Source organism: Nyctibius grandis, chromosome 4 (genome assembly GCF_013368605.1).
Source record: "Nyctibius grandis isolate bNycGra1 chromosome 4, bNycGra1.pri, whole genome shotgun sequence".
Lineage (NCBI taxonomy): Eukaryota > Metazoa > Chordata > Aves > Nyctibiiformes > Nyctibiidae > Nyctibius > Nyctibius grandis.
This window is the reverse complement of record NC_090661.1, coordinates 75,873,042-75,898,469: the sequence shown is the minus strand read 5'-3', so window position 1 is coordinate 75,898,469 and position 25,428 is coordinate 75,873,042. Positions and strand designations below refer to the sequence as shown.

The following is a 25,428-nucleotide window of genomic DNA, read 5'->3' as shown; positions in this document are numbered from 1 at the left end:
CACTTGAGTCATCTTAATGGTATCATATCCTGATGTCTTCCATTAGAACCATTACAAACTTTAGGAGCTGACAGCTTGAAAATCTTACTGGGGGGAAGAAGTGCAGTTGAGACAGGTGAAACACTGAAAGACTTCAGGACATCGTTGTAAGAAAAGTAAAAGCTTTCTGTCTTGTGAGGGTTGTAAAACATTTTTGTTGTGCTCTGTTCTCCCAAGAAGCATGTACCAATTGTTCAGAAATGAATACAAAAAATGATTCATATCAAGCTTAGTGAACAGCAATATGGTTGCAGAAAAGGCAAGAACTAAAGGACATTTGTACAGGCAACGCAAAGCCCAGAGCAGGACAAAAGTATTCATAGTTTGCAAGGAAGGTGAGGACTGTGCAGGACAGGCACTCACGACTGAAAGCACCTGGTTCTAGATTTCCATAAGAAATCCTGGATTCCATAAAATCAGTGACAAAGCCTCCCTGGATTCCCAAGACTTCCCTGTCATGCTCATTTGCTTGCTTTACTGGGCATCCATTTGTGTACTGGGCAATGCTCATGTGGTTGTTTCTAAATGCTTTCTCCTAATTCTTTTGCCTTTTCATCGAAGGATTAGAAACCCATATATTCATGTTTTCCAATGCCAAAGTGCTTTTTTATGAGAAACTGTTTAAACAGTATGCTTACCTGATAAGCCACTTCCATAGATTTTCCTGACAGCTATTAGCATTGACCTATCTTAGAGAAGCTGCCAAACTCCAGTTGGATTGCTTGAAGTGACAATAATCTAGATGTTTAGTTAATGTAATTTTGATATTATATTATTAACATTCATTCCAACAAAAAATTCAAGCAGATATGTTTCAGTTGCAATATTTTATTTTCTGTGTTTGTCTGTGTATATACAGAACAAATGTATTTCACGGTTTGTTTCCAACTTTTCTGCTCAATTATTCTGTTTAAATACATGACTAAGGAAATTGTACTTGCGTGTCAATACTGGGACATGACACCAATGAGGTAAGAGTTCAGAAGAACAGGCTAAAAACATCTGTATATATATAATTTTATAGACAATTTTGTAAACTTTTGAAAATGGTGATAAACCCACCCTCTTGTTAACCCTTCAGTGACCACCCTAGCTGTTTAAATTTTTTGTCCAGTAAGTGAATGGAAAGCACACACTCTTGACCACATTGAACTTGGAGTTCAACTCTGGAGCTGGAGTGGTTTCAATATCAAAATTTGTCTGGCAACGTTCTGAGAGCTGCAGCCTCAACATGTGCCTGCACCATCAGTTGCCCCCCGGCTGCTGAAGAGGACTATCCTTTTGTTGCAGGAGGCTGGTGGGTTTTGTTTTCCTTTAGGGAATCCCTTTTAGAAACAACAACAACAAAATGCTTCTTAGTTATAAGCTAGCATCAGCGTCGGAAAACATCTTCTCGTCCTGAGCCCTGGTCTTTCGCTGGGAATCCTCTCTGAAGGTGCCTCCACCTCCCCAACGCACACGCACACCCCTCGCCGCTCTCTCCACACATGTCTTTTTTGACATACAGCAGCAGCCTATCGGATTGCTACCACAGGATGGGTTCAGGCGCTCCCCCCCCCCTCCATCCCCTCTTCTTTTTTCTTTTTCTTTTCTTTCCTTTCCTTCCTTTCCTAGGCTCCGCTTGCCGTAGCATACACCCTCCCGAGGGGTCTGCCTGGATCATTTATTTATCTTGTGCGCATTAAGAAACCACCATTAGGCTTTGGTGGGAGGCGCCTTACTTTCTCCGCGCTAGCCTGCCTCCCTTGCGCTGCGATAGGAATACACAATTGAACAGAAGCTGCAAGGTTGGCAGGAGCTGCCTTCTGCGTGCCTATTTATTTGCCGGATCCGTATTTTTTTGCCGACTGGGTCATTGCCGTCCCCCCTCCAGGGTTTCATCTTAATTTTTTTGCGTGTGTGTGGATTTTAATTTTTTTCCTCGGGAACCCTCGCCGGAGTTTGGATGCTGGGCCGGACTTAGCGCGGGCGCGGAGGAGCTGCGCGGAGCCGTGCCTCCTGCCCCCGGGCCCCGCCCGCGGATCGGCCTCCCTGGCCCGGCGCCGGCCGCGGGTTGGCCGCGGGGCCGCGGAGTGGCGGGTGCGCTGCGCCGCCGCCTCCCCGCGGAGCAGCCGGGGGATGCTGCTGCGCCGCGGCCGAGCATAGGCAGGAGCCGAGCGGGCGGGGGAGGGAGCGGAGGAAAGGAAGGAAGGAAAGACGGAAAAAAAAGATCCCCCAGCCCCGAGGGGAGAGGAAAAAGAGAAGAGGCGAGAAGGAGCGTGAATGTGAAGGAATGTGCCTGCCCGCCGCCGGAGCCGCACGCTTGGGATAAAAAAGAATAAATCGAGGAGGCCGATTCTTGCGACTTATTACCCGGAAAGAAGAAAAAGAAAAAAAAAAAAGAAAAGAGAAACCTGGGGGAGCGGAGGGAGAGGAAGGAGAGCGAGGAGGCAGAAACGGGCAGCGCAAGCGGAGGGCGCCCGGCGGATGGCGCGTCCGTCCCGCTGACTCCGCGGCCGCGGGAGGCTGCGCGGGGCGGCGTGGCGCGGGGCATGCCAAGCCGGCGGCGTGACTGAGCGGGGCGCTCCCGCCGCCCGCGCCGCTGCGCTCCCCTCCGCCCTCCTCCGCCGCATGCCGCCGGCATCCGCGGCGCGCTGATGCCCCGGGGCCGCGGCGGCGCTGCGGACGGCCCCTAGGATGAGCGAGGGGGCTGCCGGCGCCGCGGCGCCCGGGGCGGCGGAGGCAGCGGCGGCGGGGGGCCCGGGCGGGGATGGGGCCGGGGGACCGCCGCGGGAGCTGCGCTGCAGCGACTGCATCGTCTGGAACCGGCAGCAGACGTGGCTGTGCGTGGTGCCCCTCTTCATCGGCTTCATCGGCCTGGGGCTCAGCCTCATGCTGCTCAAGTGGATCGTGGTGGGCTCCGTCAAGGAGTACGTACCCACCGAGCTGATGGACGCCAAGGGCGTGGGGCAGGACCCCTTCTTCCTCTCCAAGCCCACGGCCCCCCCCCGCGGCGCGGAGACCACCGCCGCCGCCACGCCGCGGCCGCCCAGCCGCGTCAGCCCCCGCCTCACCACGATGAGCCGGGCCCCCCCGCGGCCCCCTGGCACCCGCGGACCGGCGCGGGGCGGCCCGCGGCCCACCGCGGCGCGGCACCCCGCCGCGCCCCATACCGCGCCGCCCGCCAGCGGCCCCCCCGGCACCACCGGCCGCGGCGCCCGGCCGCCGCCTGCTGCCCCCAGCACCCCGCCGCTGCCCGCCTGGCCCACTGCGGCACACGCTACCTCCTCCTACAAGATCTACGTCCACGACTCGGCACCGTCCTGGACCTTGTCTCCCTTCCAGGAGTCAACCACCACCACGCCGGAGGCCAGCACGACCCCCAAAATCCGTAAGTAAAGCCAGCCGCCCCGCGCCCTCGGGGCGCCCGCGCCGCCCGCTTGCTCGCGTCTCGCCGTCAAAACCCGGTGTGTGCCGAGCGCTGGCGGGGTCGGGCCGGGGGGATGCGTCGGTTGGAGCCTGCCGCCACGTCTCAGGGAGACGCGGGGTTCCCGTGCGGTTGCTGCCCTGCGGAAGGCCAGCGAGCTCCGAAGTTTGCGCTTCTTTTCTCCCTCCCGTGCTTGCGCCCCTCTCCCCTCCCCGGCAAGTTCCCCGCGGTGTGATAGATGGTGAGGCAGGAGCAGCCATTTGAGGTGACTAGATTTCGCTGTGTTTTTTAGAAAAGATGCAGACCACCCCCCCCCTTTTTGCCCCTTCCAGGCTGGTCTGCGGCAGGTATTTAGGAGATGCTGGGAGGTCTCTGAGCGAGAGGGACACTTGATGACCCCCCAGGAAGCGGCGGCTCCCAGGCGTGGCAGCGGGGAGAGCGATCCTCGGGAGCTGTGGGGTGGGCTGTGCCTGTGCCTGTGCCTCTCTGCCAGGGAGGGAGCACCGTTGTCTCCCTTGAAATAGACGAGAGCGGCTCCGGAAGGATGCTCCCTCTGTCCCGGCGCCCGGCTCCTCAAAGAGCCGCCGCCAGCTCCGCCGGGAAGGAGCACAGGGCACCCGGCGAATATGCAGACGCAACCAAAGCGGTTTCCTGGCTCCTGTGTGTAGCCACAGCACAGTCTTGCCGTAACTGACTATTTTTTTTAAGCAGAGGAGGGGGCTAGTTCCCCGATTGATGCTTGATGGATGGCTCTTCCCACCCTCCCAGGCACAAACCCAAGGATTCGGGCTAAATCTGAAAATTCATTTGGTCTGCGTGCATCAACTTTCAGCTTTTCGTAAAGGTTACCTAGGACAAATGCAGTCCGTGCCAAAAGAACTTCTGTGTGGTGCTATTTAGTGAAATGCTCGATTATACTGTATTATAGTCATCTTTTGCGTTTTCTTAGATGCAGCATAGGAGGTGAGAAGCCGTGAGTCCTCCATTAACTCTTAGTTGCTTCTGCTAGAAACGTCAATTCAATTGAATGCTACCACCTGAATTGCTCTTACAGCCCAGGGCTCTCCTTTTGCATGCTAATGTATGGATATTCCGCTAGAAGATTTTGTTAGCAAGTCATTTGAACTTTATTTTGTCCCTTAAATCTATTTGCCGATGAGCCCCGGGGCAGAGAGTGTATGCAGAGCGAACTGATCTTGTGCATTGACAAAATCGGGAGAACAGCAAATTGGACGTGTATGGGTGGGTGTGTGTGTGTGCAGGCGGCGGATGGCTGGGAGTGATTACGAATAAAACTGTCTTTAAATCAGAAGAGCAAACAAGGCAGTAACTCGCTTCACCGGTGTCTGCTACAGTAATTGAGAAAGAACCATCCCTTACAGGTGTGTCTGAGCCTGCTTGCTCTGTAGGTACAACCTAAGGAGGTCAGATGTTACCAGAAGGAAAATCTCTCGTGGAGCTGAACCCTGCCTGTTTCACTTAGGTGTAGGGAGCTGTATAGGGCACTCCTTAAAAACAAAACAGGAAAGGGAGCCTGAATTTCAACCTGTCCCTGTTTTCAAGCCTTGTGTGAACTAGACATGTTACATGGTGTTTCAAACTGCCGTGACCTGCTTGTGTTTGAAATGCTGCTTGGGCTTGCCAGGTGCGATCTGTTGGGGTCTAAATGCTCCCTTGCAATCTCTTCCTTTCTCCCCTTCCTGTCTTTTTAGCTGTGTAAGAGAAATTCACAGCAATTTCTGCTCCTCTATGCTGTCTCATTACAAGGTACAGAAGGCAAGAATATCCTGATTAATAAATAATGTTCAGCTGGCAGGACTCTCCTCCATGCAAGACACACAAAGGAAGAAGAAAACCCACAATCTTGAAATGTTCCTGGCAGTTGCAGAGTCTTGTAACCATTATTTGTTTTAGGGAGACTGCTAATACCTTTTACAGCAGGGTGTTTCCCCTCATTAAATACAGCTCGGTTATAGGATGAAATGCAAGTGCAAATCCAGACGAAATTGACCCTGTTTGGGCACATTGATAGCAGGGATTATCATTAATGGAAGATTAAATAGATTACATAAAAAAGGATTTGAATTTGTAGGGCATGTGGAAATTTTTTTTAAGCCTACAGCTGTACTTTCCTGGTACATACAAGCAGTTCTGAGGATATATGTACAATTCTCTGAGGCTGCAGTGTCCACTGGAGGGGAGGGGGAGAAGAAATGCAATCTTTCTGCCACAAACTGCTGACATGGTATGACCCCAAAGCACGTATCTGCATCTGCCACTAACAGCTCATAGGTAGAAAGGGAATTTTTAAAAACAAATTCATCCTAATTTCCCAGGTTGAGCTGCGTGTTACTTCTGTGTCTGTTGCTCCAGCTGCTATTGAAATGAAAGTCATGTATCCTCTTGTACTGTGTGAATACAAATCTGACATGACAAATCTGATGCCCCAACTTTCAAATTAGTGCACACCCTTGTGTGATCCTCTGGCTTGGCAAGGCAAATATGTGGGCAGGAGTTATAGGTTATTTAGCGTTTCACAGCTTTTAAGAGAAGAAGCAGCAGTCTTTATTTATAGTGGTTCACGTTGCAGTTTATTTAATTGTTTTTAACACGTTAAAATGGGCTCAAAATACGACTTGGGAAAGTGGAAGGCAAATCAGGAGTTATTTCTCCAGAAAGCCGGATGATTGCCCACCTGAAGTAAATGTTGGTAAAGCCTTTTCTCTGTGTGTGTATTCATCTGAGGAGATGTTGTGAAATCTCTCACTTTTTTGTGGGTGTGCATAATGACAATAATTCTTGGTTGTATTTCACTCAAAGTCAAGGTATCTGTTAGCTGTTTTGAAAGTTCCTTCAGATTCTGACTAAGCATGAGCCACTTACTCATCAAATCTCGCTCCGTGTCTTGTGCCTGCGTGTTTCTCGTGATCATGCACGGAGTATGGCTTTTCAGCATGAGCGTCTTTATCCAGTGCTCAACACAAAATCAATCATTGATTTAAATGGATAGTTCAGCCTGTGGATCACAAAAATCAACCAACTGACTGGAACACACCAGTGAGGTTTTATTTTTATCAAGCAATTGGTTTCATTTCTAAAGAGCCATGCCCTGATTTTTCCAATACGCATTTTTCATGGTATTCTGGGTTCTTCAGTAATGTTATTATCTTTAAATTGAGATACTATACTTATAAGAATTCCTGTGTGAATTCAGCTATGAAATAGCACTGTGGTTTCTCTTGTGTTCGTATGACTAAAGGCTAATGCAGAGAACTGACGTCAGTCAGGTGGGGCCCAACTAATGCATAGTAACCATGGAAAGAGATGTTACAGAACTCTTAATGTATCTTGTAAAGTCCAATTGCAACCTTATTTTATGAGTCCAGACTGCAGCCTGAGTATACTTTGATTTCCTGCTAAAGATTTTCTGGTCCTTTCGTTTATCCTAGTCATAACTCTGTTTGTTGTGCACAGCATGGGTTCAAGTAACAAGCATCTGGCAGCTGAACTGTTACCAACACTGACATTTTGGTGAAAGCTGTTTGTTTTATTTTGCACTGATTCGAATACCTTTTCCACATTAAGGATGACACTTAGATGGAACTGCGGGGTTTTCACCAACTGGAGGGTGTTGTGGGAGGTGCCAAACCGTAGTAAAACCAGACCTACTCTTCCCGGAGCTCTAAAACGTTCTGCCAACAAATGACACGTATCTGTGAACAGTTTGCGTTATGATCATGAGCTGTCATTGAAATTGAGGGGAGCACACATGACTGTAAAGCACGTGCCTTTAGCATTGACTAAGATTAATATGTCAGTTATTTATCATTTGTAATGCATCAAAAGCTGTTGAATCGAAAAAAAAATACTGAAGCAAACAACTGGGAATTCTAAAAGCATTTGCTTCTTCCTCATTCCCACGTACTTTCTAGTCACATACCAGGAGTCAATGTACCACAGACATGATTAGATTTGTGTTTCCCATCTTAAATACTTGTCAACAGGAAGGCTACTGTCAAGATAATAATAATAAATATGGAATTGTAGTCACACCCCTAAAGTGGAACTTATTGTAATTTTATTTTATTTTTAATATTTTAGAGCTGTAACTAGCTTAATCTGTTTCAATTAAGTTGGATGACACTGGACTTAATTCCGTTTTCCATTTATAATTCTCTTTATAGTTAGGAACTAGCGCAGTTATCACTGAGTTCATAAGGAAGTGGAATGTTTAAATAAGTCCCACTTACAGGTATGTATGTTGATTCTGTTCAGATATATTTCCTCTCTGTTCCTTTTATTGAAGTATTTGTTGGAATCCCATGACCTAGGAGAGCTTTCACAGCACTGGTATGATGAGGGGAAGGGATGTGGCTGAAATTACTCCATGCTGCCTTTTAACCCTGAAGAAAATTCTTTCAGGGGCTGTAAGGATTCTTGTTACATTGATTTAACCTGTGTTCACTGGTAAAAGCAAAGCCTTGCATTTTATCTGGCATATTTTTTTAGCATCTATACAAGGACATTATGTGATACATTATATGTTGACAACAGAATACCATTATTAAATTAAAGTATTGATTCTTTGCAAAGTATTATGCTAAAGTAATGTCAGTGGTTTGTCTAAACCCACAGAAAATGGAAATTAAAAATTAAAGCAAAAGACCTGTCTCTATCTACAATATTGTGTCTAGTGTTGCAGTACATTTATCATCTGACTCATTGCTTTGAAACCTCCTGCAAAGCCCAGTAAATACGTGGATTGGTATGGATTTGGCTTTGACTTTATCTTTAAATTCTATAGCTCATATGGCTTTCAGGAAATACCTAAAGACATACTAGTGTTTGGTTTTGCTGATTTCTCCCATGACTTGCTTGGAAACAAACTGCACAAGGAAAGGTGCCTAGTAAAATCATGTAGGACTAGCTGATCACAAATATAAATAAATTAAAACCAGAGATGTCTGTATATCTGTGACCCTGGTGATTTCTTTTTGAGATTCTTTGTGGTTTGAACAAGTTTACAATACTTCAGTCTTAACTGTGCACACGTGTGCGCACGCACGTGCACACATGCACAAAATACAAGCAGGTATTTGTGCATTTCCGTGGTACCTGTTTTCGAGGAGGATCAGGACCTCAAAGACTGCAGTAACTTCAGGATCAGTCTTTGCTGAGCAAGACAGCTGCCTTGGTTGTGGTACTTGTCCTTGCAGTGTAGGTCAGAAAAGAAACCCAGAGGTTTCATTGTAGCTAACGAGACGGGCTGCCAAGCTCAAGTGCATCTTGTTTAATTTGGAAGTCTCTCTCAGGTTCTGCTGTGTGGAAAGGATTTATTGTCACTGTTACTATTAAGCATAGGTACATTTTTTTTTTGTATTACAAGAGTAGACAAAACACAGTTAGAAAAACACTGAGATACTTTGTGTTACGGAGATGATTTCTTACTCTAGGGGATTTAGTTCTTGGATCGATACGGTGAGGATATGGTGAGGGTTAGAAGTGTCATTTAATAAGGTGGCTGTGCTCCAGATCAAAACTGGGGCAGTGTTTTCTCATTGCTCAGAACTAAATTTCCAAGGTGGACAGCTCTTAAGCCTGCTTTCATACTTTTACCTTCCCCTTCGTACCTAATCTGAAGCCACTCCACTGAATAAAATACATCTTCAGTGGAGGAAAGTAGCTCCCTGGGAGGGCTGAGCAGATGGGCCAGGCAAGGGCACTTCTGACCAGAACAAGACAGAGGATGAGCATTCAAATGGTTTCTAGATGACTTACAGAGAAAGTATACACACATAGGTGGACAAGTGCTTTTTGAGTGGGTTTTTACTTTTTATCACACAGGTTTCTGGGGTCCCTTGGTAAAATGCATTCAGGAGAAGAAAAATGAATAAAGCAGCCCCAAGGAATATTAAAATAGCAACTGCATTTATAGATTTCAGTGTCTTTTTCACAGAAGAAATACCTAATTGGATGAACTCTTCCTGGTAAAGTTTGGTGATAGCAGGGAAAAATACACCCTGCTAGTAGCTGAAATGCTACTAAATACTTATTACTAACTGTTTAAATGTTTGTTTCTGAAACTTTATCAATGTGCTCAATATTACTCAGTAATATTTAAAAATGTAGATAAAATAAGTAAAACCTACAAAATTCTTCCAGTATTCCATCTTTGCTGTCCTCCAAGGGCAGTATTGTGCATTCCCAAAGCTGTGTTTCTTATGTAGCATGTAAACAGGAGGATTCCATGACTTTTGTTCTTTTTTACAGTATATTACTCCTGCTTTTTTTCTTTTTTTTGTGGTGTCGTTCTGAGGGCTGCTGACTGTAGGAGACAAACTATTCAGCTTCAAAGATAATTCACTTCATATCATGTTTAGCAACTGATTTTTAGGTCCAAATTGATTTATGTTTTTTCCTCAGAGTAGTTTGATTTTTGTATTTCTGCAAGAATTAAACCTTTGGGAAAAGCTCAGGTAGAATGGGAGAGGCTCACTGTGCAATAAAAATGTAACTGGATAAAAAGATAAGTGAAATTTTGGTCTGAAATACCTGAAGAAATTCCTGCTTTAGTCTCTCTAAAATAAGCCCAACAACTTGCAAAGTCTCCTCTGTTTGCTTTAACATCTCCTTTTTGTTTGTTACTTTTTGGTTTTATGTTTTTTCTTTACTTTTTAAAATTTGAATTAATCTCTTGGCAATTCTAAGGGTCCTTCAGTTGTGTCCCACACCCACACCCCCACTTGTATTTTATGCTGATAGGGAAGACATACATTAGCAATGCATATATATTGGCAATGTGGTAGGTGCTCTTTGTAGAAAAATGAATCTGTATGAAAGGACCTTTCACTGAGGCATTTTGTAACTTTGTTAGCAAAGAATTGAGGAAAAAATTTCCTGTAGAAATTCTGTGTAGAAGTTGTTTTGAATTAAGGAGTTTAGAGTCTTTGGTTTGTATAATGAGATTGCTATATGGCCCAATTTTGCAAACATATAGGCCCAATTGTGCGAGTGATGCCTTTTCTCTTTTGTAAGAGAGTTGTGCATCTGCAGAATCAAGGTCAATTTCTGTCAACACGTGTGTCATTAAATTTGTTACTGTGTCTTAGATTGCAGTGTAAATGTTTACATTTACATTTGTTACATGAATGTTACATTTACACATGCCTGTGTAAATAAAGGTACATCAACTTTAAAGTGCTGCTTTTTAAAAGTTGTCAGCGTTATTTAAATATGCTTATTGGAACTGAGTTTCCATTAGTGCATTTCCTTTTTTGTGTGTGTGTAGCACTACCATGAAAAATGCTCTTTATTCTTTGCCTGCAAAATGTTCTGTAGTAAAGTCTTTGTGTTCTGAGGGACTGTAGTTGCTTAGCTGTAGACAAGACATGTGGGTCATGAATTTTTTTGCACATCACTTTAAAATTATTTACTTCCTTATTCCAGAAAATAGTACTTCTGTTTTTTTACAGTTTTTCTCTGTATTGCTCCCTCAGCTAGATATATGCCAACACTGAATTTTCCTAGAGCGTGTAGATGGAAAATGTTTTCTAAAACATTAGAGATGTCAAGTTGTATTTTAAGATTTAGTTATTTTCTGAAACTAAAATTATCTTCACATTGTTCATTTCACAGCATCATGACTGTTAAAGTTCAAGATCCTAGTTCAGTAGGAACTGAGCCTTGATTGCTGGTTGTTACCAGATAGAGGGGCTATAGCACTGTATAACAGCAAACCATTAAATTACTATTAATAGCAAATAGCCTCTTTTCCAGATCTGGTTATTCTCACTGATGTCAGAACTTGTAAAGTAAGCATTTGAGATAAGATGGAGTTATTGTCTTGGAAGGGCTTTGGTGGTCTGATTTTACTGGAATGACAAGGGGTTTTTTTCTAATGTGGGTGGCAAGGAAGGTAGAAAACATACAATCTAGCCTGAGGTTGCTGTGCTGCTTCTAAACGTAATCAGGATTTTAACAAAACCAAAAAACTTGTATCAAAAAGTGTTGCTAACCTGTAAAATTGTGCTGCATTGTGCAATGCTAATGTTTACTTATGTCTCCCAGTTTAATGCATAATAAAATAGCATTTCCAATAGTGTGCTCAGAGTGGCTGAGAGTTGTAGCTAGCTTACCTTCTCAGTGGCTGAGTAATACTGCTGAATATTAAAAAAAGATGTAGGGAATCTTTGTTTCCTCTCCCCCGGGTGAATTACAGTACGAGTGGTCAGAGGGTTATCATTAAAATAGTACTAAGCTATCCCAGAAGTTTTGACTTGGGATTGATTGTGTAATACTTGCTAAAACAATCTATTAATTGTCTTCTAAAGGGGTGTGCTTTGTTAGTGTTTTTTTAAGAGTAGTGTTGTGTGGACAGGAAATTAATTTTCTTGTTCAATCTGTCAGTGAATTTATAAAAGAGAAGCAGGGTTTTTGTTTGAAACCTGGAGATAAGCTGCACTGAAATGGTACGGTGATTTTCCTGCCATTTAACAGCATCTAATAGGAAGACTTTGCACTGCCAGGGTTCAGTGGGCAGTGAGTTCAGGAACTTAACTGAGGGGATTATTCTGATGAGTGTCAGTGCTCCTGATTTGGAAGGGTAGAGGTACTTTTATAATTATTTCATAAGTAGCTAAACTACATTAGTCTTTAGCTTGAAATCTGGCCTAGCTACAGAAGAGTCATAGCATTAAAGTTCAATCCTCTCAATTTTTTTTTTTTAATAACTAAAAAGCCAAAATGCCATGCATAAATACATACAGCAATGACTTTTTCCTTAAGCAGTTTGGGTTTCTTTTGCTTTTAGATTTCAATCTTTATTTTATAGCTTCTGTTAATAGAGCATACTATGCATTTCACAGGGTCAGCTGCTTATTTATGACTGTATCTCAATGTAATAAAGTTGACTGTAATTATTTTCCATCAATCAAAAATGTTAGTCGGAAAAATACAGGTTGCAAACTAAAACAATTTATAAATCAACAGGTGAAAATACTCATTAAGTGCTATTTCTGAGTTTATAACATACACACTTTTAAATTCACTGATTATTTCAAAGCAATGTAGAAATGATGCAGTCTGCTACTAAACTGAGACTATGTACTTCTGCGACAGGTTTTCATAGTGTACATAGGCTCTCTTCCTACCAAAACTGCTCTGTTAGGAGGTTGTACCTTTGCCTCAACTAATTACCTTCTGAGCTGTGAAGATAACAACCTTGATGCTCATAATGATAATAAAAATAACACAGAAAATGCAACATTCACAGGATACTTTTAGAGCCATAGGATTTGAAGCCTGAAGGCTCATTTGTACTGGGGAAGGTGAACATTTGCCACTTGGTGACTGCTGTCAGCTTGCCTTAGAGAAGAGTGGTGGACAGGCAGTGGAGATGATGGGGTGAGCTGAACCCATCCTACGCTTCTGCACAAGCAGCTCTTCAGCACAGTTCGGCCTGATCTGGGAAGACACCTCCTTTGCCTTGGCTGTGTCATCATTAACTATCCTGCCTTATTCTCTACAAAAGCACAGAGGGAAAAAAGTGTTTCTAATACCTTTTCATATCTGTAGCACATTCATTACAGAGGCTTACTTAGTCCTAAATGAAAAGCAAGAGTAGTAACTTAATATTTTAAATTGGTTTTAGAAATATCTCCCTGCAATAGGGAATTCTTACAGGTTTTAGTTCTTGGATGGCTGGATTTAATCTGAATATGTGAAGCTGAAATGTTAGTGTGTGATATTTTTAAGAGGGGAAGAAGAAAGTCTGATATAGTAATTGTTATTTTATAGCAGATTGAAGAGATCACTTGCATCTACTGAATTTCAGTAATTGGGTACACTACAAGGCTTGATTACGTCTTATGTTTACATACATTTGAAAAGCTATCCTCTATTCCCTTGGCAGATGTAGGAGATTTGTAGCCAGCCACAGCTTCACTGCTGTAAGGTGCATCTATAAATGTGAGCATACACAGTCTGAGGAGCTACTGAGTAACAGCTCCTCATTCCTGGTTTGTTTACAGTGCATATTTTGGAAACATGAATGGGTATTTATTCAAGTTTGTTAATAATTAAAATTTAGAATTTATCCCTGATTTTAACAATGATCCTGACTGGTGAGTGTTGTACCTGTAGAAAATGAAGTGTATTGGACAGGCCTAAGATAAAAGTCCTTACTGTAAAGAGATTATTGTGGGTAGAGTCCTGCAGTAAGGATGAGGTATGCTAGGTGATAAAAGATTAATAATTCTTATGAGTTGTTTTATTTGCATACCGTGAGAATTTTACCTGTTTAAAAGCATGTGGGTTTATTAGGGAGCTTATTTTTTTTAATGCTTTTAAGAAGATACCGTAAGATTATATCTAATTAATTAAATACATTACATTTGAATTATTTAATTAGACATTATTTTTCAACTATCCCTTAACATTCTAACACTCTCTTAATATATTTTTCAGGTTTGTAATCCTGTGTATTAATGCAATCTATGTGATGGCATAGACTCTTGGACTTTTTTCTTAACAAATACTACTTAAAAATAGATTCAGTATATTTTGTGTAATGAAATAGAATTAAAATCTGAGGAACTCATCTCATATGTAACCAAGTATTCAGTGGGAGCTGTAGGCTACTCTGCAGATAGACCACAGACAGGCACTAGACTGAATGTTTTACATGAGAACTAATAATTAAAGCTTGTTGAAGAATTTAGAGTCCAAACATAATTAAGCTCTTCTAATTATCACCAGATTTTGGTCCATCTCTGCGCTGGCAAAGAGGTAATTAAAAGCTTCTAAGTTCAGCTCAGCTCCGCACAAACAAAGGTTGGGATAATCAAAGCACAGAAATAAAGGAAATAGGAGGATATTAGATTAAATATGTGATATGCAATTTCAGTAGTAGTTACGGAAAATAAGTGGATGTAAAAAAACCCCAAAAAAACGCAAAGCCCCAAACATAGTATCAGAAACTCAACATTATTTCACGTCTTTGTCAGTTACTTTGTATAATGATTTCCTACAATACAGAACAAAATCACTTTTCCAGTAGGTATTGAAAAAGCATATCCCATAGTGCATAGATGGAGATACTTTGTATGAAGACAGTGCTCAGGCTTGAATAAACTTCCGTGCTGCACTATCCTCTTTGGAGCTCTGCCCTTTGTTGTTACAACTGAATTGTTACCTTGGCTTTCCACTTCCAACAGAAAAAGGGTGAATTTGACAGTGTGGAGAGCTGTTATAATAGATAGCTGCTATAGAATGCCTTAATTTTCACAATTTCAGCTTGCTTATTAGTCTGCAATTCATCCCCAAAAGTTTTTCAAACCTCAGTGAAAGTAACAGAACATAGATTATTGGTTACTGGAAGTTAGGAGACCAGGTGTGGTCACTTATTTTCCTCAAGTGCAGTTTTTCTTATTTGTGAAATAAAGACAGACATGGTGAAGAGGTACAAATGAGAAGCGAGAGGTTTGTTACAATGAATGTTCAAAAAATAATAAGGAAATACACTTAACAAGTCTTATTTTAAATTTCAGAAAGTACCTGATATCTTTGATTGTGCCATTGGTTGTGCGTGTGATCATTTTCAATAATTTTCTGACAGTGAAATCTATTAGGCTTTAGTATTAAAGAGGAAGGAATGGAAGCTTTTGTTTTTTTTAGGTGATTTCCTGATGTCCCTGAATAACAAGGGTGTATCTGCCAGCAGGGCAGGGCTGTATGTGAAACACCCCAACAAGCCAGTTATTCTAGTTCATAATTCTTTATTTTTGTCCTGCAGTGAGTTGAATCAGGTTTGAATTTGGGACACTCATTAGGCCAAAAACTGCCATTATGACAACCCTATTTAAATCTTTTCAGCTTAACTTCATAGTCAGTTGTCACCAGGAATTTTAGTAACTACTATGTTTTATATTGCTGTCTTGTTATATTTTAGAGCTGAAGTGTTATTGTTGCCATATCTCACATCAAAAGGAAGAAACACTTTCAGTATGGTGTAGTCTTCTATAGATAGAGTCAAAACGCTCTCTGAGTAGGTGGGATCTTTAGCCAAATCCAAACCCAATGAGATAACTGCGAAGAAGTGGGCTCTAGCTAACATTTAAAATAAACAGTTACAAAGAAGTGCCTTGCTTAGCCTTGTCTGTTGTTCTGCATTTGCTCATAGTTGACTTTTATTAAATGTAGCTATACTGATCTCTCAGAACAAAAGAATCTGTTCTAATGGTAGTAATGTATTTATTAGAGGGGAACTCAGATGGAGAATGAGACAAGGTTAGTAGGAGAGGTATTCTAGTAGATCAAATAATACAACTGGAGAAAAATTGGCAAATGCTTTTTCTGTGTCTCTTTGGTGAGGTGATGTGACTGATTTCCCTTTTACTTTTCAACCTCCTTCCAGTAGTAGGATTCTAGCGTCCACAAAATTTTAGGTATTTTTTTTAATGAACTAATTAACTGATAATGTTTTTCATAACTTGAACTGATATGCTTAGATTTGAAGTGTGAGTAGGTGAGTGTAAAGCTTGCTAAGTGTTGTCCTATTTGCTTATTTATCCTGCTGTTAAAATCCTGCTGTTGGCATTTAAAAACAATGTCCATATCAGAGGCACTTACTAAAGGTAGGTAAGAAACTGTTTATAATCTTAAAATTCTCATATATTCAGATTGTCTTAGTAGTTTGGAGAAAGTTTCAATATCATTAGTTATTACTGAAGATTAGTATTGTGTTAGCACCTAGACACATGACACCAACACAGACATTCCCATTGAAGGCTCACTCATTACGAATTTCAAAGCCTATATGAAATAGTTTATACCGGTGCTTGAAAATATGTTTTGATAATAGCCTTTTTAATGCCTTTAGGGCATTTAATTGCCATTAAGTAGTGTGATCTGCTGTTTGGAATGGAGAGCTGGGAGTATTTTGGTTGCAAATAAGATAATGAAATGGATTGAAAACAAGGAGTAGTAATAAATGAATGGATCTGTACTATTAACAATTAGCTTGGGCTCAGCATCCTATTTACGACCAGAGTATATGGTGTGCACCACCTAAGATGGGATGTCTTTTCACCAGGCAATCATGGGGTTGACTACAGGTAATAGTCTGGGGATTGATCCTGTCCCTGCTGAAGTAGTACTAAAGCTATGTTAATTTTAATAGTAGTGGATTAAACCTGTGTATCTTCGTTTGTTACTACTGAAGTCAGTAGAAGCTCTGCACGTTGCCTGATACAGGACGCATTCAAACTCTCAATCTGGCACAGTCGTGCTCAACTGGCATACCCATTTTACTGAACAGTGGGCTAGTATCTATGTAGAAGGTTTTTGACAGGATTTTTCTATTCTGCACGACTCAGATTCAGTGGTTCTGTCAACCTTGATTTGTAACACTTATAATCTCATTACATGAACATCAAAGCGCTAAAAATGTTTACAGTTTCAGATGGTTTTGTGTTAAAAATAACATAAAAGTTAAATCTTTCCAAGTGGTATGCCCCATTCCTTTCCACATATTTGAGTTGTGATCACGTGGAAGGGTGCTCAGTTGGCAGTCAGATAAGCATACAGAGAAACGAAATTATTTTTGTGGGGATCTCAGTTTGAAGTGGTTGCCTTGCCTTGGAATTTTCTTGGGGATCCACAAGTGCAGCTTTGTTAATGACGTTTGTCATTTGTAAAGAAAGCTGCACTGTAAACTTCAGGTCTTAAAAGGAAAGAGTATGTAAAAGATAAAGAAATATGTTTATAAGATAAATTGTTGAAGTAAGGTAATATTTACCCATTTTGGAAGTTAATACAGCATTTATAATCTAAACAACCACTGCACTGATCCTGGAGAATCGAAGACCTCCTCAATGACTGTTTTGACCCAACGTTTACTCTAGTATGGAACAAATGGCTAATGTAGGTAGACTTCTGGCATCCCAAACATTCCTGCTTGCATCTAGTATTTTTTTGTGAGCTTCATGTAAGAGGCATGGGTGGTTAGAACTTCCCTTCAGAAGTCTCCACTCGAGAAAAGCATCTGTTCTTCAGAAAGCAAAGTCACACAGTTTTGCAGCTTCAGGTTGAAACAGTTCTACAAGAACTGAACTTCCAGAGGTTTCAAGATCATTGCTTAATAAGGATTTATATTTAAAAAGGTAGCCTCAAACTCTTTATTAAATAGTTCAGAAGAAAAGAAACTCCACAGTTCTCCAAAGTCCCACGTACTTTCTCTGTAAACCATGTGAAACTGTACGAAATGACTGACTTCTTATAGAGACAAGCAGTTGATTGTGTAACTAGTATGCATAGTCACTGTGAAATGCATCACAGAAAGTGTGATTTTTAGGTGATTTTGTAAACACACCTAAAATAAAAAAAAAAATCACATAGTATATTTGGAGTTTTTACATGAAATCAAGATACGATCAAAGGAGGATTTGGTACTGCACATTTTTAAAATTAACTGAAGTTTTGGGCTTAATCTTGCAATAGGCATGAAATCTAATATATTCTGCTATATTTGCTTCTCAAAGCATTGACTGTAATAACCATACAGAAATTTCATTGATGGGTTCTCTAGAATCTTTTAAATAAGGACATGTAACAGTTATTCCCAACTGATGTATTATATTAAGGACATGTACACATTAAACCTAACCGAAGCTGTCTTTCCTCATTTCATTTTTTTGATACATGCTGTGCTACCCATGCTCTACCGATGCAGTGAAATTGTGAATGCTGTTTTCAGTGGTCTGTGCAGATTCTTCCATTGTTGCTGTTCAGTTAAGCTTTTCCACAAATACCCAGAGAGAACAGGAGAGTAGAGGTAGGAGCAGAGGTCTTCTGCTCAGAGAGAATGAGAAAGACAGATTTAGAAGCTCAGGAGATCAGAAAAGCCAGTGGAATTGTATGTATTGTGAAGATTTAGCATGCTTTCTTGTAGACCTAATTTATTGTGATAAAACTCCTGCCAGTAGGTGAATTATTGAAGAACTAAGAAGGAAATTTCTCCAGGATGATGCACAGTGCCCACAATCAGGTGATATGGTCTGGGATCAATTCCTGTTATGCTCTCCAGCAGGATCCTGTAGTATTTCTCCCAGGGGCTCTCTTGGGATGGATGGCACTACCAAAGAGAAAAAAGTAATATGAGCTAGAGAAAGAATAACAGGTGTCATGGGACACTTAGGGGGATCTTTTCAATTTTCCCAACAGAAAAATTTCCTAACCAGTTGAACCTGTTGTTTTGTTCATGCTACCTCTGTACTCTGGGTTGAATGAACATTTCATTGTCATCATCATCACCTGAGCACACCACCCCTGAACATGGTTGAAAAGCTGCCAGAAGTCTCAATGAACAGAGAATTGTGCCCCAAAAGATCATGTTCACCGTGATGGTACTCACAAAATTCCTGTTTTCCTTTTAGACTTATTTCATCCAAAATGCTAGTTTTCAAAAAATATATCGTGAAGGGCAGCCATGTCTTTTAAAATTCTACCTAATAAGAATTTTAAATTCAGTGTCTTGTGTAATTACTATTAAAGTTCAATAATGCCTTTGTGTCTGGCTTATTTCTTGCCCTGTACCACCTGTCTTGCCTCAGTTTCCATTTCTCTGCTACTTGCTGTATTAGAGTAAAAAATACTGCTGCAGGCAAATGCAAAACATAAATTTGATACTTGTTTCCAGTTAAGCAGAGAATAACTCTTCTGTATTCAAAACTTGCTTAATTTTGAGAGTTATTCTTATGGGTCTTTTCTAGACTACACAAATCTTCTGAAAATGTTTGGAGAGAGAAATATTTAGAAAATTTTGGCCCACCTTTGTTTGTGAGAGTAAAAGGTGTAGTTTGATATCTGTTTGTGATTATCCGTTTGTTCTGGTTTTGTTTTTTTATTGGATCATATTTTATTTTTCGGCAAATGCCCTGCAAGACACAGTGAGCTTTAGAAAGTCATCTTCTAGAACCTTTTCCTGATGCTTCTTTTATGTAAGTGCTTCATTTTCTCTATAAGTGGTTCCTACTGGAAATATAAAGTTTGTAGGAGATGTTTCTCCGTCATATTCTGTGGTATTCTTTCATAGCCTTCCTGTGACTGATACACTTAAATGCTTTATTTATTGCCTTTACCTAATAGCTTTTAAAATTCTCTTGGTTTCCTGAATAATTTGCTCAGGCTAGATTTTATTTTTTAAAGGATGTATTGTCAGTTAACTTGCTGTCTTCTCCTGCTGCATTCTCTCTCTCTTAGGGAGAGGAGGAATTCCATACCTTCCTGGATTAGATTACAATGTTGTTTCAAATTCTTATATTTTATATTCTCATGCTTTCTGCCTTCCGTTCAATTTCCTTACTTTTTCTTTTTTCAAGCTTCCCAAGTCTTTTGAAAAGCTTTACCTATTATTTGTAATGGCTTTTGTCTCCCTTGTCATCCCTGTTTTCTGTCATAACAGAGCTGCATCATACTCTCATCATGTTTTGAATCAGCTTTTGTTTTTCTGTGAGAACTGAGTCAAAACTGATCGCCTGACATGCTTTTCTTGCTGTTCCAAGAAGCAACTGTTCAATGTGCTGAAGATTTGCTGCTAGAAATAACAAAGTAATAGACTGTAAGAATACAATCACATTTTCCCCGTTTACTGTATTCTGTGATCTTTTAAGTGGCCATACCGGGGTAGAATTTTCTGCATTTGCTTGCATTAATCAGGTGGAAATGAGTCTCTCTGACTCTTTCCTTACCTTATTTGATGAGGAAGAATTTAAAGACTTTTTTCAGCTTTAACAATGTTCAAGTTCCTGTCTGCTGGAGTTTTCACATGATCATTGCATTTAAGTGAGTGATTTTTATATTATCTTTACACGTTGAGAGCATATTTTCTGTTACACATGGGGATAAAATATTTGAGAATGACCCTCAGAAATTAATGTTTTCTTCTAGCAATATAGATCTATCTTCCAAATTCTATGATGTGGTTCCTTAAATGACATTCTTGGTATGAATATACTGCGTAAACATGGCATTTCCTAAGCATTGTGTAGTGCTCAAGTAGATGGATTCATGCAGTCAGCCCTTCCAATAAGCAAGTCCTTATCCTCCATGTTCCCTGCCAGTTCACACGTGGCTGTGGATGCTTCTGGGGTGGTTTTTTTGCATCTCTCTGCCTGACCGTCTGAGAACTGTAATTCCAATTACGTGAATGATTTGTTGACTGAGCAGCAGTCAGAGCAGTCAATGACTCTGATGAAGGATCAGAAAACAAGATCCTCGTTTGGAGAGAATGCCAAGGATGGTTTGATATGGTTTCTCGTGTTTTGACACTTCTGCACTTCTTTTCCAGTACAGTATATTGGATTTACAACTGCTGGATTTGTCTGTTGAGGACCCAAATACATCACCGAGATAGCAGGCTAAATCATTCTTTCTTCTCTTCAACGTATGGGGTAGTTTCTGTCTCAATTCACCTGTAAATGCTTCTTGGTTATATGTAACTTCTTTTGGATATACATACTGCTACAATTTTACTTTGGAAATTGTGTTTGTGGGTGTATGTCTCTAACTTTAATAGAGAAAAAGGTTATCTTTTTTTTAATGGTTATCCAGCTAATTTTTTAAATGACCTTTCTTTGCTTTAGATCATTATCTGGTACTATAAAATTATTATAATATTAAATTTGAGTGGAGGGGATGTGTATTCTGAATAACAGATGTCTTCAAAGATGTTGTTCCATCGTTTTAGAAGGGGTCCATTTTCCACTTAAAAATGAGTTGTCTGGGCTTTATGATTCTTTTCGGCTTCCTGAGGAATAATTTAAACTTCCCAGAGTATTTCTTTTATAATTTAGCACCTTTTTGACGCTTTCCGTTTCTGCATTTAATGTTCTTGTTGTTTTCCAGAAATTATGATTTAAGTGAATAATTCAATGTGCTAGGAACTTTAAGAAATACAGTAGGTTGCTTTATTCTTTACACATGGTAGTAACTAAGCTTTATTTTGATCAGTAAATTTGTAGTGGCTTTATTTTCTCCCGAGCAGGTAATTGAGTAAAGAACACCACCATTTTAAAAGAAAAAGCCTTTTACAGTTTGTTCACATTCCTCAACATTTAGGAGAAGGTACAGCAATATTATATTTAAAAGGACAATACAGAATATGAAAAATTGAACATTTTATTGAATATTAGGTAGTACCATAATCTGTTTAATACTATATAGGGATCCTTTTTTATTTGCAGATGTATTACATGTTGCAATACGTATGAATGCATTTGTTTTTTCAGAAGTCACATGCAGTAAAACTTCTACTGTACATTGGTGAGAGAATTCAGCTAAATTCTGTTTCATCCTGTACTTAACCACTTTTCTTGGTCAGGCAATTAAAAGTTACCACCACATTCATATACAGCCTTAATGGTGGTTCTGTAGAACTCAGCATAAGCATCTATCAAATAAAATAGTCCTCTACATGTAAGGTCATGAGTTAGAACAATGTTAAAATGGTAGCATAGAAAGTAAGGGATTAGTTGTTTAAACAAGTGTCCTAATCTGTTAAAAAGTTCTGAACGAACAGCGATTCCTATTACATCTAGCCACAGCTATTCAACACCAATCATCGCTGTGAAAAATGTCGTCTGGATGTAGTCTTCGTTCCTTTTCTTTATTGGAAACTGGCTGATTTTTACTACTCGATGTATTTCACGAAATAGTAGACACAAGTTAAATAAAAACTTTATTTTCCCATTTATAAAGGGTTCTGTGACAACGTAAACTTTAGTTTTACTAGTTTCAAAATATCTTTAACAATTTGCCCAAAATGGTCTCTGAAAATGCAGAATACGAGTAATATATTTATCTAATTTGATAAATGTGGGTCTATTATTGTTTTCCTGTTGAAATTTTTTTTGTCAACCAATTTGAACAACCACTTGTATTATTTTACTGTGCAACCTTTATATTCAATTGCTTTTTATAGGCTAAAAATGTTATTTTCAGAGTTACTCTGACATAAGCTTGCAATTTCCATGGTATGCACTTCATACAGCAGTGTGTGGCCTCCAACTTTTCTTGTTATCTTCTCTAACCTCATTGATTCACTTGAGTTATACCACGGCAATTTTTTTACCAAAATATTTGTAAGTTTTCTAGTGTGAAGGGGGTGCATGGTGGTTTGGGGATTTTTTTATGTTTGTCCCTTTCTGTTTTGGAGATCAGTATTTGTGAGTTCATGCAATCACAAAAGCAGAACCTACTAACTAGTCCCTTCCCTTCTCTTCTTGCAGTTTCCTCCTCAGTGCGGGATCAGGTACAATCTGAGGATCTGTAACAACCTGTTGCCCGGTCGTTGAGCTTCCACAAAGACAGTTTTATTCTAGTGTTTTGCAGTCCTTACCTTTGGAAAGTTTTTCTAATGTCTAATATGACACTACTTTCGTTGTTCTTTCTGAGGTGCATAGGTAGAATAGATGATGCCCTTTGCATCACTTTGGCACTTTGGTATCCTTTCTTTCTTTTTTCTTTTATTTTTTTTGGCTGTCTCACTGTTTTTATGATTTGTTAGCCATTTGTTTTCTGTGCTGTGTTGTTGATCATTTCTGCTTAAGCATCATACCTCGTGTTTGTCCCAGTTGAAGAATTTCAAGCTTTTTAGGTCATCTGCAATCAGTAATTTTTACCTCTTTGCTCTCACCAGAGCTCTAATCGAAAGTCTTCAAGTGAACTAATTGTGTAGCACTGAGGAACAAAAAGAATTGTTTCCTTTAGCAACATATGAGGGAAATATTAATGTTTTTACAGTTATTCCATGAAATAAGTATCCCCATTCTATATATTTTCAGGCCCCATTGCTGCTTCCTCCTTTCCTGAAATACTGTCTTAGAACCTCATTAATTTATACTGACTTCATACTGATTTAGCCGTACCCATTTCAGTGGGTATATTTCTCATATAATTCTAGGTGAGACAATCAAGATTTTAACAAGGTGAGAAAAATAATGTCTTTTTATTTTACTGTTTATCTGGAATGATATGAGCACTGAAATGTTAATAAATATATCTTCACCACTTAATAAGTGTTTTATAGCCTTTTATAAAAGGAGATCATATTGTGAAGCAAAATTGAAACACAACAGTACTCTCAATTTTTATGAATCTTAAGAGGTTTTTTTTATTATAATGGTCCATTTTCCTGTGTTGTTTTTTTTTTTTTTTTTTCACAGCACACAAAACTCTAGAAGGTGTAGACCTGCAGTTGACAATATCCATATGATTTATTTATTTTAAGTGGATTTAAAAGTTCTAGTTTTTGTATGATCTCTAATGGGTTACAGGTTGAATAACTCTAAAAAGCATTAAAGACCTGGTTTGATGACTAGTTTAATGCTTCTTCCAAGAACAATTTGTAGAGATTAGGATTTAGTGAGATGTCATTGGAGCATTAGCAATTGCTTCTTAAGGTATTCTCAGCTGACAGCTAAAGGATGGCTCTCCCTGATAGCTCTCTTATAGTCCACTGCAGCTGGATAAAAATCAATGAGAAAGTGAACTTAAGTTTGTTTATCCATTAATTTTGGCTTTAACAGATGAGTTTGGCTGCCATAGTAACTTGCTTAATATGTTGTCCCCATCTATCATGATCTAGATAACCTCAATTAACACACTGATTAATCCTCAAATTCTTCTTCAGTAGTTCCCTTCTTGACTGCACAATGTGAAAGAAAGTGTTCCCAGCATGTCTGAGCAGACAGAACACACGCTCATCAATACCCGGATAAATAGAGCCTGAAGAAAAGGAACTCTCTTTTCCTCACATTTCCTCCCCTTCCTATGTACAAAATAAAACTAGTTATATTAATTTTTGTATTTGTTTTTTCTGAATCTGTTCTACATTTTGCTATAATTTGAATTTAAAACTAGTAGTTGCCTTGAACTCTACTAGTAGCTGGGAATCCCAAAGCACATTTCAAATGTCATCATAGAAATAGCAAACATCATATAAAATGGGTTTATTTTTAAAGATTGATAAATGGGAGTGAAAAGAACTATGTAAGTGTCAATTACGCAGGACTTTTTGTGAGGAAGCCACAGCCCTCATTTCGCATCTGCTGGTATTCCCATAGTAGTAATCTAATTTAAGCATGCTGCTTCTTAACTTTAGCTGTCTTATCTGTTGAATATTGACCGGGGGACAGTTCTTCCCTTTAAAAGTTAGTGACACGGAATAAATGCAAACCAGTATTTCAGTTGCAATATTTTCACTGTTTACGTAGAAACAAGCATTTATTTATTTATCTATCTATTTATTTTACTTACTTTTTAAAGGTGAAAAAAAAATCCAGCACATTTGGGAAGAGTGCAATAAAAATGTCTTCTTTTTTTCCCTTGGCAGGAACTAGCTATGGAGCTGTTTTTCTGCACTAGACAGGGTTAAGAAGAAAAGATTTTAGTAAGAAACTTATGAAGACACTAAATGTGGTTGAGTGAATAATATTTAAGAGAAAGCTATGGGGAAAATGATCTAGACACCATTTTTATAAATTCAAGAAATTAATTAAAAAATTAAAAATAAGCCATTTTATACTACAAAAATAATCAATTTTACACATTTAAAATTTTGCTCTAAGTAGTAATGATCAAGAGCTTTACTTTATAACCAAACTAAAGCCTCTAGGCTGCTGCTGTTGCAAGAAACATTTCCTGTCCTGCCATGCCTTTGACAGGATGCAGCTGTGACAGTGTTAACAGTGCTGCACCTGACAAATTGTTGTAGAAATAGAGTTGGAATTTGCAATTATTTTTGTAGGTTTTATGATACCATTTCATTTGTACTTTCATTTGTTTCCTCATACTGGTGGTGGATTCTCTTTGAAATACAGCATGAACTAGCTAGCAAACATATTCCTAAGATCTGAGTGAACATTAGAATGTGTATCTTCTTGTTTAGAAATAATTTTCCCTGGTGGACCTAGTTTAATTTATAGGTT

General features: G+C 39.8%; 1 protein-coding gene across 1 annotated transcript in view; it reads left to right on the top strand.

Moving 5' to 3' along the window:
- The first annotated feature begins 2,715 nt into the window (after positions 1–2,715).
- The window catches only part of NRG3 (neuregulin 3), a 430,890-nt gene continuing 408,177 nt past the window's right edge, over positions 2,716–25,428 (top strand). Inside the window, exon 1 of the mRNA XM_068399414.1 lies at positions 2,716–3,409. Coding sequence (XP_068255515.1) covers positions 2,716–3,409 — 694 coding nt within the window. The remainder of the gene's footprint in view (positions 3,410–25,428) is intronic.